Here is a 13299-nt window from a genome sequence, read left to right on the forward strand (position 1 = left end):
CTACCGTATGATGACGATGATGATGATGATGACAATGAAGAAAATAAGGCTGTAGATGTGCAGCCGGAAAATGTCAGTCGCAGTCTATTAAGTATGATGGACCAATGACGAAGCATAGAGTAGGCACTGGATGTTATGCGGAAGCAACTGTACTGACTGGAGACTTCAGCAATCAAAGTCCTAATAATGGTAGACCTGTGAAGAAACAAAGAAGATACATGTGTAAACAAAGATGAAGAGGCTGTTGTAGGTGCTGCAAATTCTGATTTTGTTCTGAATGATGTCACAAACTGTGCTCTAAATGATGGCACTGAATTGGCATCAGAAACGGTTGTGGCAAATGATCATTGCTGCAATCTAGAATGATATCAAATTCAGAATCTGCTGATGATCTTTTTTGGAGATACGTGAGATGCTCTCTTTTCCTTTTGAGAAATAAAGTAACTGTTGAAGGAAAGCAATACAAACTTCTAGAGCCTTCCCCACAACTTATGATCCATGATATTTTCCATGAAGGTACTAAATGTTGTTGCCGTGAAGAAATTTGAATAGTGTAGAACATAGATATTTGTCTAGTGAAAACTCTAGAAGGTGACACATGTCATCATCTTATGAACTTCCTTGGTCTATAAATAGAGGCCCCCTTCCTTGCCATGCCATTCAACCATGAGCATGGTAGATAAGTGGAGTATGGTAGAAGTAAAGGGTAATTGCTAGGCTAGCCACTAAAGAGAGGGTGTTGTACACTCTTGTGTAATATTATTGTGTTGTAATAAAGTTATGTTTCTTATAAATGTTAGTCTTCCGGTTGGACCATATAGTTTTTAAGTACTAGGTGCATAAGTTGTGATCCATCGAAGGTTGGCTATGTCACCCGAGATCACAAGGGTCTGGACTTCACTGTAGGTTGGCTCTGACACCCGGAAGTTAGCTTCATCTGTTGGTAGGCTCTACCACTCGGAAGTGAGAATGTGGCTCTGCTGTCGAAAGGACCCGTCGCACTATGTAACTAGAAATTAAAAGGGCTGATCGACTCTAGAGTGAGTTGGTGTCCTAGGTGTAGGTCCTCAGATTAGTGGGTATTAGGGCCACCTCAATTTCCAACAAGGGGTATTAGAGCTTGGCGGTCCGGGACCGTCTGGAGGAGGCTCTCTAGTGTTTGCTGTGTTCGGTGCAATACTAAGAGGCTCTCTAGTGTTTGCTATGTTCGGTGCAATACCAAGGCGCTAAGAGGAGACTCTATCGGTGCACAACCTGGGACTGTGAAGCTCATTGGTCCGGGACCAAGAAAGCTAACTTGAAGTCGGGCGTCAATTACCATGGCAGATCTTGCTAGCGCAAGTGGTGGGATTAAGAAGCTCAATAGCCATAACTATGGCTATTGGAAGACCTGCATGGAGTCATACCTACAAGGCCAAGACCTATGGGAGGTTGTTGCAGACGCCGAAACAGTGCCTCCACCAAAGGACAGTGGCGATAGTTCTTTGAAGAAGGATGGAGCCGATGCCTTGCGGAAATGGCGCATCAAAGCCGATAAGGCCATGTTCGTGCTAAAGACAACTATTGAGGAGGAAGTTTGGGAGACTCTGGGGAAATTATTCTCGAAGAAGAATGAAGCACGCCTCCAACTATTATAAAAGGAGCTGTCAAGTATCTCTCAAGGAACTTTGACTATTAGTTAATATTTCACAAAAGTAAAATCCATCTGTCAAGAGATATTCAAACTTGCACCGGATGAGAAGGTTGGTGAGGCACGTATGAGGAGAATCATCATTAATGGCCTTAGATCTAAATATCAAGTGTTTATAACCGCAATGAGTGGATGACCTACTCAACTTTCATTGGTGGAGCTAGAAAATTTGTTGGCTAATCAGGAGCAGTTAGCTAAGAAGATGGGAGGCATTACTGTGAAGGAAGAAGAGGAGGCTCTCGTCACAAGCAAAAAGCACCTCGGGGGCAAGGAAAGCCGAAAGCAAGGTGGATAGAAGGTGGCAAGCATCACCCAAAGGAGAAAAGTAGCTCTTTATGGGGGAGCCCATGGACGAGAAAACCAGCAACAACAACCAAGAAAGGATGGATGCTTCAATTGTGGTAAGAAGGGTCACTTTGCTCGAGAATACCGATTTCCAAGGAGGCGCTTCGAAGGGAATGAGAAATATTTTGAAGGGAATGTGGCCACCACCACACGAGAGAAAAAGGGGAGACACACTAGTGAAGAAGAGTGGGATGTTAAAGCTGGGTTTTCTCAGGACGTTGAAGAAGATGAGTTGGAATAGGACATGGAGGCACCTGCTTTTGCAACAACAATTGATCCAACAGTTAACTACAAGGAGGATTGGATCATCGATTCTAGGTGCTCCAACCACATGACTAGTAATGACAAAAAGTTGGAGGGAATAGCCGACTACAAGGGAAGGAGAGTTGTGCTTATGGCAGACAACTCGAGATTATCCATCTCTCATGTTGGGAAGGCAGTCGTTCCAAGGTATGGTCCTTAGCAACTCCAACTCGATAAGGTTTATCATGTTCCTAGCTTGAAGAAGAATCTGCTGTCAGTTTTTCAGTTGACAGCAGAAGGAAAATACGTTCTCCTTTGACCAGAAGGTGTGGCAATTTCTAGAAAATTGAAGGTGATTTGCACACCCATCATGGAAGGAAGTAGGAGACAATCGGTCTTTGTCCTCTCCGCTGAATCTGCTTATGTGGACTAAACTTAGAGGAATGAGACTGGTGATCTTTGGCATGCGCGTCTTGGACATGTTAACTACGGTAAGCTAAAGGAGATGATCCAGAAGCAAGTACTAAAAGGGCTTCCTCAAGTGGACATCCGGACAGACATGGTTTGTGCTGGTTGTCAGTACAGCAAGGCTCATTAATTGCCATACAAGGAATCGAAACATCAGTCCTAGACGCCATTGGAGCTCATACACTCAGATATTTTCAGCCCAGTTAAGCAAATATCTATTGGAGGGATGAGGTACATGGTGACTTTCATTGACGACTTCTCAAGGTACGTTTGGGTTTACTTTATGAAAGAGAAGTCTGAAACTGTCACAAAGTTCAAGTAGTTTAAGGAGAAGATAGAAGGTGAACTTAGCATGAGAATTAAGTGCCTTCGTACTGATAATGGGAGAGAGTATTTATCAAATGAGTTCACTGTCTATCTTAAGGAGCACAAAATAAGAAGGCAATTAACTTGTCCTAATACTCCACAACAAAATGGAGTAGCGGAGTGCAAGAATCGCCATCTTGCGGAGACTTGTTGAAGTATGCTCCATGCCAAGAACGTACCTGCAAGGTTCTGGGCTGAGTGTATGAGGATAACAGCCTATGTAATTAATAGGCTACCTCGACCCAAGATGGGATTCAAGTCACCACATGAGCTACTATGGAAGGTGAAGCCGGTGGTCAGCCATCTCAAAGTATTTGGTTGTGTTTGCTGATGATGCACGGAAAGGTTGGAGGTGCTACGATCCAACCACAGGAAAGTGCCACATCTCAAGAAATGTAGTATTTGATGAAGCCTCAGCATGGTAGTCACCTGAGAAGGTCGAGCTACCAGAATCACATGATTTTGAGGAGTTTCCAGAAGAAATCCAAGAAGATGAGGAGGAGCCACCAACCCCAAGTGAAGATAAAGAGGGTTCCCCAAACAAACCCAAGAGCCCTTGGAAGACTGGTGTATATCAGATGACCTCGGAGGAGCCCCAACTACCACAAGTGGAGCTTGCCGAGCCTGTTCAAGGATTAAGGAGAACAACAATGTAGAGCAAGCCTAATCCAAGGTATGCTAATGCTGCCCTAGTTGATGAGTCTATACCTATTGAGCCATCTTTGTATGAAGAGGCAGCAAAAGGCCCCAAGTGTCATAAGGCGATGGAGGAAGAAATCAAGGCACTAAATAAGAATCAAACATGGGATTTAGTGCCAGGACTGAAGGAAGTAAAGTCTATATCTTGCAAATGGGTTTACAAGATAAAGACTCGTCCTGATGGCTCAGTTGAGAGGTATAAGGCTCGGCTTGTAACTCGAGGTTTCTCTCAGCAATATGGGCTAGACTATGAAGAAACATTCGGTCCGGTGGAAAAAATCACAAATGTTTGAGTCTTGCTAGCATTAGCCGCTTGCAAGTCTTGGAAGTTGTGGCAGATGGATGTCAAGAATGCATTTGTACATGATGAGCTTGATAAGGATATTTACATGGAGCAACCAAGAGGCTTTGAGAGTAAGATCCACCCTGAGTACATTTATAATTAAAGAAGGCTCTCTATGGCTTGAAGCAAGCTCCACGAGCATGGTACAGGAAAATCGGTGAGTTTCTTGTACAAAGTGGTTTCAAAGTCACTCCATCAGACTCTAGCTTATTCGTGAAGGCCAAGGATGGTAGACTAGCAATAGTCCTAGTCTATGTTGATGATTTGATCATCACCGGAGACTACTTGAGCGGATACAAAGGACAAGAGAAAATCTCTCAGTCCAATTTCAAATGAAGGAGCTTGGAGAATTGAATCACTTCCTTGGACTTGAGGTGGAGCGCACAAAGGAAGGGCTATTTCTGGGTCAACAGAAATATGCCAAGGACCTTTTACTAAGGTATGGGATGCTTTACTGCAAGCCTATCTCTACTCCTATGGATCCTAATGTGAGGCTACAAGAAGATGAAGGGAAGGAGTTGGAGGACATGACTATGTATTGACAACTGGTCAGAAGCCTCATCTATCTCATGTTAACTCGGCCGGATATTTCTTATCAAGTTGGAGTGGTTAGTCGATACATGAGCAATCCAAAGAAGCCTCACCTTGATGCAGTCAGACGTATCTTCAAGTATGTTAAGGGCACCATCAATTTTGGTATTCTATACAAGAAGACGAAAGATTGCCAGGTGATGGGATACTGCGATGCTGACTACGCTGGAGATTATGGCACGTGACGGTCAACCATAGGATACTTCTTCAGTATTGGATCAGGAGCTATATCGTGGTGCAGCAAGAGACAATCTACTGTGGCATTATCTAGTACTAAAGCTGAGTATCGATTAGCGGCAATGGCAGCACAAGAGAACGCGAGGTTCAAGCAATTGACGGAGGATCTTCATCAACCTGTGGACTACCGAGTAAGAATTTTCTGTGACAACTTATCCTCCATACGCCTAGCAAGAAATCCAGTTTTTCATGTAAGGATCAAGCACATAAAAGTTTATTACCACTACATAAGAGAAAAGGTCCTTGAAGGAGAGATTGAGATGGTGCCTACAAAGACTGATGAGTAGATTGCCGACATCTTCACAAAAGGCTTGAACAAGACAAAGTTCGAGAAATTTTGGGAGGCACTCGGCATGGTCTGTAAGATAACTCTGGAGAGAAGTTTGCATTGAGGGGGAGTGTTGAAGGAAAGCAATACAAACTTTTAGAGCCTTCCCCATAACTCATGATCCATGATATTTTCCATGAAGGCACTAGATGTTGTTGCCATGAAGAAATTAGAATAGTGTAGAACATAGATATTTGTCTAGTGAAAACTATAGAAGGGGACACATGTCATCATCCTATGAACTCCCTTGGCCTATAAATAGAGGTCCTTTCCTTGCCATGCCATTCAACCATGAGCATGGTAGATGAGTGGAGTATGGTAGAAGTAAAGGGTGAGTGCTAGGCTAGCCACTAAAGAGAGGGTGTTGTACACTCTTGTGTAATATTCTTGTGTTGTAATAAAGTTCTGTTGTGTAATATTGTTGTGTTGTAATAAAGTTGTGTTTCTTATAAGTGTTAGTTACTGCAAGTTCTTGGATATTAGCTTTTGCTCAGTTTATGCAAGTTGCATACTTAAAGGACATCTGCTTGTAAGGTTCGGGTGCTTGTAGTGCAGTTAGGCTAGTCTAACGCAGGTCATGTGAGTAATTTCTCTAGCAAGTGTAAGACATCTATGAGCGCATGTTTTCTTAATGCTTGTCATTTCCTTTGGAGAAAACTGCAGGTACATCATTCCCATGGGCATTTGCTTTAAATTGCAGTGTGTTTGCGTAGCATCTGGTTGCATTCTCGTGATTTTGTTTCTTATATTGCGTTGAACCTGCACATAATGCAAATACGATGTTTGACTAGCCTGCTTGTTTGGCTTGCAACTGCTGCTTGAAGATGATCGTTATTGCTAAAAGCTTTGTGATGAAGATGGAGGTTTCTTATAATGCAGTAGCTGCTTTTTTCTTAGCTGGTGATGAGTCTATGTGATGTTTCTGCTGTAGTCTTTCTGTTTCAGCTTCTTTTACCTCACTTAGCTTAGCTCAGCCTTTATATCTGTAGAGGCCAGGCAAGTACTCTTTTGGATTCTAAAAATTGGCAATATTCAGTACCAGAATCCCTTACTTTTTTATCTTGTGGATACTGAGCGATGTTTTAATGTCTGTATCGACGAGGAAGAATCAACGCAAGGGCCGGATTCATCTTGACTTTCTTACCCTGTTCGGATCTGAACAAATGAACTGACCGCCAACTTTTGTTCCGATCAGTTTTGTATTGCAGTATTTCGGAGGATATTTTATTCAGAAGTGTTTCCTCAAGTTGATATCTCTATTTTCGGTCGATGGGGTTGAGCCTCTTACCGTACCAGGCCCTTTGTGAAGAAATCAAGAACTTGTTGTTGATCTATACAAAAGATCGCCCATTCTTTAAAAGTCCTGCCTAAAATCTGATCGCCCCAGTACTGAGCACTGCACGGCGCTGTAAGAAAAGAGAAACAGCGAACAAGCAGGAGGTGCCCCTGCACACGCGTGCACGCGGCGCATGTTCGCATGGAGACGTGCCCATCTACCGCGCTGTAGCCTGTAGGTTGGAGTTAAAACGCAGCACCACCTCACGCTGCATTCATCTCGAGTAGTGGAGTCCCGAGGGGATAAGCATAAGTTACTGGCGCCACCGCGCCGCCCGCCAATGGCGCACCGGCACCGATCGACCCGCCCGCCCGTGAAATTGCAGTTTTCTCCTCCCTCAACCATCTCGCCCTCGCGTCCTGCGAGGCGAGAGAGCCATTGCACCACGCCCCGGTCGGTCCCAACCTGTCCCCAACAGTAACCGCACGTATCACGTATTTGAATTTGGAAAAGAATGGCGTCCTCTCCAAACGGGCGCGAGCGGGAACGGCGCACGGAAATCTCGCCGGACGCAACGCCTCCCGTATCCACTCCGCAGGGTAGTTTCCATAAGTCCAGCGGTTGCACGCCTAGCTAGCCCCCCCGCACGATAAACTGCTTGGCATCTCCTCTCTTCTTCACTTCCTCTCTCCGGCCCCCGCCGCCTCTAGGCTCTTATGCTGCGGCAAAATCCCTTTCCTTCGATCGGTATCTTTGAAGCGAGTTCGTCTTGGGTGTCTCTGTTTCGGATTTCTTCTCTGTAGCTGTGCTGGAGAGGAACGAACGCCGGCCGTAAGGTACACGCGTCCTGTCTCACACCAATCTTTTCTTTTGCCCCTGATTCTTTGACAGGCTTGTTGTTTCTGACTTCCGGGATGAGCTCCCATTGTTCTTGTACTCGTGCTGGTATGTGTGTGCCTGTGTGCTTGCTTGTGCTTTTTTTTCCCCCTGGTGAATGAATTGATACTCGCCTTAGGATTAATTTGTTAGCCGATTGGTTTGGGCTCGATTAGTCGTGGGTTTATTTCTCGTTGGGATAGATCAGCTCGGGCTCTGTGTAGTCAACAATCAGACGCTAGTTGCAAGATTGGATCTTGTTAGGATCGTGGTTCCTCTTGGCCAGAAGCAGTTTGGGTGGCAATGGTGGATGGAGAGCAGAGGAGAGGTGATTACTGGATGGATCATCCCTGCCCAGTGCCCCGCATAGTCGTTGCAGCATTAAGTGCCAAAGGATGGTTGCTTGATTCAGTTCCAGTTCAAGAGGTTCATTCTGATCATCCGATGGCTTCTATGGTATGTTCATGAATTGGACATAGATGGCTGCTGCAACCTGACACACAAGTTTAAACAGTCACTTAGTCTCTATTTATAGATCAGTTGTGAGTACTATCTAGTACTATCTAGTACTTATGGGTGCAATGGAATCAGCATGGATGGATACATTTTTTTCCTCTCTTAGTCAGATCTGACACAGATGGATTATATATATTTTTTCTTAAACATAATAAAAATCGTATACTGATAGATGCATATGTGGATACTTTATATCAAATATGACTTAACACGGATTGAATACATGACGAGTTGGATGCCAATTGATCACATCCCTTGGATTTTTGAGAAAGCAACAACCATATATATCACATATGTTATGATCACTCGACAATTTTACTAATCCAAACTCCAACCAACAAGCATCTTAGCATTTAACAATATATGATATGATGTACCACAAGCTGCCACATGGAGTCGTAGTCAAATAGATATGTCTTACAAACACTCACAATGTTCTATTACAATACATAGAAAGTCGATAGATTGACAACAACATAAAGCCAACCACTAAAATCAAAACTTCTATAAATTCTCTCCACTTAAAAATTATCTCCAATTCAAAGCCTTTAGTTGAAATGTTAGTCAAACTCTTTCAAACTTCCTCAAATTGGAAGCTTTTATAAAATAATAAGTTTGATTAACTTCCATTGCGTTTTTTGGAGTTGTTTTGAATTTATTGGAATATTTTGTGAAGGTAGAATTTTAACCTTTTTCGTGATTCGGACTAGCAAATACTTATATTAGAAAAAAAAGGAATTATGCTTCATTTGTTCTCTTGGGCATTAATCAAACTATCCTATGGATACCCTATGCAACTATCTATGTGGACATATTCAAATCTGGTTCGGATATTTGATTCTTTTGATCCAACCCCCTAGGTCAATCAACCATTATAATGTTTGACCTGTTTGCACCCGTACTTGTGCTATTTACTTGAGAGATTAATGTGTTAGTTGCTGATTTCTATACTTGTTCTTGGTTTATAAACCATTGCCATGAATCTTGGTCAATTTGTGTTGTATTTATGGTAGCCTTGTTCCCTCATATAATGCTATATGATGTGTGCAAGATATGTCTCGTGCCAACATGGCCCATTGATTGGTGATGTGAGGTCACCACTTTTAGACAAGCTCACATCACGTTATCTAAATCATAGTTATTGAAACTGAATTAGACATTGAACCAACAAAGCACTCGGCTTACGGTTTGAGTGGTTCAACTGGTGAGCTCATTGGTTTACAAGCCTGATGCCTGGTGCGCTTCTCTACTCATTGCTGGTATGGTTCAACTCGGTTTGGATGGATCAATGAAGGTTCAATTTCAGATCGAACTTGCAGAGTCTTTGGTTTCTAGTTTTTTTTTCCAGTTAGATCACCAGCTCGATCTGGTCTTAATTAGTGTGGTCTAAACATCGTAGCTTGTTACGTTGGGGCCTCCAACTATATACATGGTGATAGTTGTGGACCTTCAATCATGCTCACAATTGCCTTACTCCTAGTTGGTTGCATCATTATATGTGGCAAAAGTGTTGCACCACCGCCAGAGTTATATATACACCTAGTTGGTTGGCTTATGAGCTATAGCCGAAACTACAACAACTTGGGTGGCGTTGAGCATGGAAAAGAGTTGTGTGGTGGTAGTCAGGCGACGTACCATTGCCTAGGTCATTTATCACCTATGCCATATTTCTTTGAGCAATAAAGATTCCTCGTTGCCGTCTTTTAAAATTTATAAAATAATTACGATCTTTTTATCTTTGTAGACATTCCTTGGATGCTAGCATTTTGAACCATGGTTTTCCTTTGACACCAATCAAAAGTAATTCAGGTAAACTTAAATCACCCAAAGCTACATGGAGAATCAAAGGCAACATAGCAGCTCTTTTGGCCCAAAGTTGCGCATGTCAACCAAATCAAAAGCGGCAAACGGGTCTATGAGACGCAAGCCTAGGTTTAATTCTAAGCGCATGAACAATATCATCAAAGACATGGAGAGACGCAAGGCTTATATGCCTAACATGAGAAAGATGAATGCTAGAAGTGGTGTTGGTGTTAAAGATAATGCTCATATCCATAGTGGCAAGAAACCATGTGGGAGTGATAAGAAAGATCAAGATGGTATCAACAGGATAGCAGAAGTCAATATACTACCTCAGAAGGATAGCAGAGCTGGACAATCTTCTGATGTGTTGCCATTGAAGAATGGTGCTAGCAAATCAAAGCAATCATTATCACATATCTCAAAGAATGCAAGGCAATCTCCTACCTCAAGGTTAGACAATGATTTGATTCCTTTGATGGATATCAAGTCATCTCATCCATTGAGAGTTGAGAATGTACTCCCTTCGATTTGTTCGAAGGAATTGGAGAATCCAACCCCCTTCCACTCGAAAGATGGATCAAACGCCACGAAAGATGGATCAAACACCAATTTGGGACTCCGGAAGCAATCTCACTCTGGAACTTCACATCATGTTGATGTGGAGTTAATGGCCAAGTCGGCTCACCAGGCAAGGAATGCTGATTTGGAGTTAATGGCCAAGTCAGCTCACCAGGCAAGGAATGTTGATTTGGAGTTAATGGCCAAGTCGGCTCACCAAGCAAGGAATGTCTATGCATCAAGCAGTGATGATGATACCTTGGGTCCAAAGTCAAATGGCGGACAAGAAAGCAATGTTAGAAAGGACTCCAAGGAAATCTCAAGACCCTTAAAGTGCAAAAGAGTCTCAAGAGGTTCAAATATCCCATTTGCAAGTGAAACCCTTAAGGCATCGTGCAAAGATAAGAATTGTGCAATAGTTTCTTCCAAGGATGTTGCCCAAAGTGAGTTTACAAAAACATGCTTGCATAAGAAGGATCAACCATCTGGATATGTTGGCAAAAACAATGATGTCAATTCAAAGAGGAAGAAGGTAGAAGGAAGACTTACGACATGTGACAACGATGATTATACAAGGGTTGTACAACAAGATAATTTGACTTGTGGGACGATAAAGAGAAGGAGATGCATGGCACCAAATGAAGTTGGAGATGAAGTTGATGGTTGTAATAAGAATCTGATGGGTGTTGATAGTACCATTACATTGACACCACAAGAAGCTCTTTTGAAGAAGCAACAATGCAATTATTGCTCGAAACCTATCTGCGAACCTTCTTGGAAGTAAAGTCTCATGTTTTAATATTTATATTTACAGTTTTGTATGTAGGTTGGACTATTATAGATGCTTACAATCGTTTTGTTTATGTTAACAGGGGAATCTTTAAGATAGATGGTAAGGAATACATATCACTTGCGGGACATTTATCAACCAAATCATGCGAGAAGGTGTGGGAATTATCAAAATCATTGCCTCCAGTGGTTGAAGTGGAACGCGTTTCGAGATTGGTTGCCTGGCCTAGTGTATGGAAGGCATCAAAACCTAGCAGTGACAACATTGGCTTGTATTTCCTCCATGAAAATATGAGGTAGCCTTTTCAAAGTCCTCTATTTTTTCATATCTTTTTACTTTCATTCCCATTTGAAATAAATGTCTAATTAACTTTAATCTATCCTAGGAACGTTGAAGAACTAGATCAACTTGTTAAGGAAGTCGTGGAGAATGATTTGCTCTTGCGGGCTGTTGTCAATGAAGCTGAGATGCTTATATTTCCTTCTGTTCTACTGCCCAAACGATACCAGAGTATGCATGTTGTTTTCTTTTTTAAATATAATCTGTTACTTCTAATAGACATCTACATTACATCTGATTTCATCAGTCTAAATCAAATTCAAGACTAGCCAATTATGTCTGTTGTTATTTCTATGGGCCAATTGGCGAAAGGGCCTCTAGCCTAGTGGTTAGCACCTGAGTAGCACTGAGCAGGCCCAGGTTTGACTACCAGTGGGAGTGAAGCGAATTAGACGGGTCTAAAATAAAGAAAATTATAAAAAAAATAGGTAGGGGCTTTCCTGTTGACTTCGGTAAAAAAAAATGGTGATCGTTGATAAACATGAGTGACATATTGATCATTTATTGTTTATACAAATATTTTTTTGTCAAATTTTGGTATATTCCTCTGAAAGTTTCAGTCAAACTTTATCCAAAAACTCAAACATATGTTCAATAGAATTCCAATAACTGGCCATACCGGCTGTTTCACCGAGCTCCAGCAATTTTATCTTGTACCAACAGCTTTAACGCTGCTTATTGTATACTGTTCTTGAGAAATCATTTTTTATTCTTCCAAACCAGTACTAGACCTTCCTTTACGTTTGCCTTCATCAGTTGCACCCTCCGTTTCAAGCGAAGCACAACACTGGTCATAATATGCCATTCTTGAGAAATCATGTTATTAATAATTCCAAATCAGTACTAGGGCTTTCTTTACATTTGTACGTTTTCAATTCTCAGTTGAGTCACAATGCTCTCATATATATACTTGCAGCGTTTCAAGCCAAATACTACTTATGGGCAGTGTTCAAACCCAGGGAAGATAAAGGTGATGTACTTGCAGAACCGCTAAATGGTACTGGGCATCGTGCACAGGCAACATGTTTGAAACCAGCAATCTGAGGTATAATGTAAGAACCAGGTCAAGAAATGATTGTGATGACCTCAGCCTTGAGGAGCTTCTGGTGTAGCAGCAGGAAAAGTACTAGACTTTTGAGATGTAAAATAAGGGAGTGGACTTTTGTCAGCTTGTATGTATGCACCTTCTGTGCGTGTCTGAAGGATCTCTGCTTGTAAAGTTTAGGTGTTTGTATCGCTGCTGTTAGCGTTGCCTAGTGTAGCTTAATGCAGGTTTGGCCTTAAATATCTCTACTATGTATGGCAAGTCAGTGCACTGGTTTTCTGAATTATTCATGTCCTTTCACAGTATCTGATTGGTTTCTGGTCTCTTAATAATGCGTTCTAGCTACCTGCATGGAAATTAAATAAGATGTCTGGATAATCTATCTGCATGTTTGGCCTTGCAGCTCTTGTGTAGTACTAGACTGCTATTTGAAATTACACTCTTGCATTGTGTGTGTAGCATCAGATTTGCTAAGAAGTTCCTGATCGATGAAGGTTACGAACTGCAAGTTGTTCGCCTGTAGTTGGTTTGTCGCTGGGTAGTATCGCGTGCAATATCACTCTGGAAGTTTTGGTTAGATGTCTTGCATAATGTCATCTTTCCTTGTTTCAGTCTTTCAGCTTCTTTTACCTCACTCAAGCTCAGCTTTTAGATCTACAGGGGTCAGACAAATGACTCTACATCCAGGAGCTGCACTGTCGTGCTTTTCCCCAACATCAAACAATTACGATTCAGGTTACTCATCGATGTAGTATTGTTTAGGGTTTAACTCACCGTAATGGCTAA

General features: G+C 42.1%; 1 protein-coding gene across 1 annotated transcript; it reads left to right on the forward strand.

Moving 5' to 3' along the window:
* The first annotated feature begins 7257 nt into the window (after positions 1-7257).
* On the forward strand, positions 7258-12795 carry LOC111258027. Its single transcript, XM_022828745.1, has 5 exons — positions 7258-7422; positions 9723-11119; positions 11212-11424; positions 11515-11639; positions 12385-12795. Exons 2-5 carry the CDS (start codon positions 9813-9815, stop codon positions 12510-12512), a joined length of 1773 nt encoding a protein of 590 aa, XP_022684480.1. The 5' UTR covers positions 7258-7422; positions 9723-9812; the 3' UTR covers positions 12513-12795.
* Positions 12796-13299: the final 504 nt, after the last annotated feature.

The sequence above is a fragment of the Setaria italica genome, chromosome VII, assembly GCF_000263155.2.
Source record: "Setaria italica strain Yugu1 chromosome VII, Setaria_italica_v2.0, whole genome shotgun sequence".
Lineage (NCBI taxonomy): Eukaryota > Viridiplantae > Streptophyta > Magnoliopsida > Poales > Poaceae > Setaria > Setaria italica.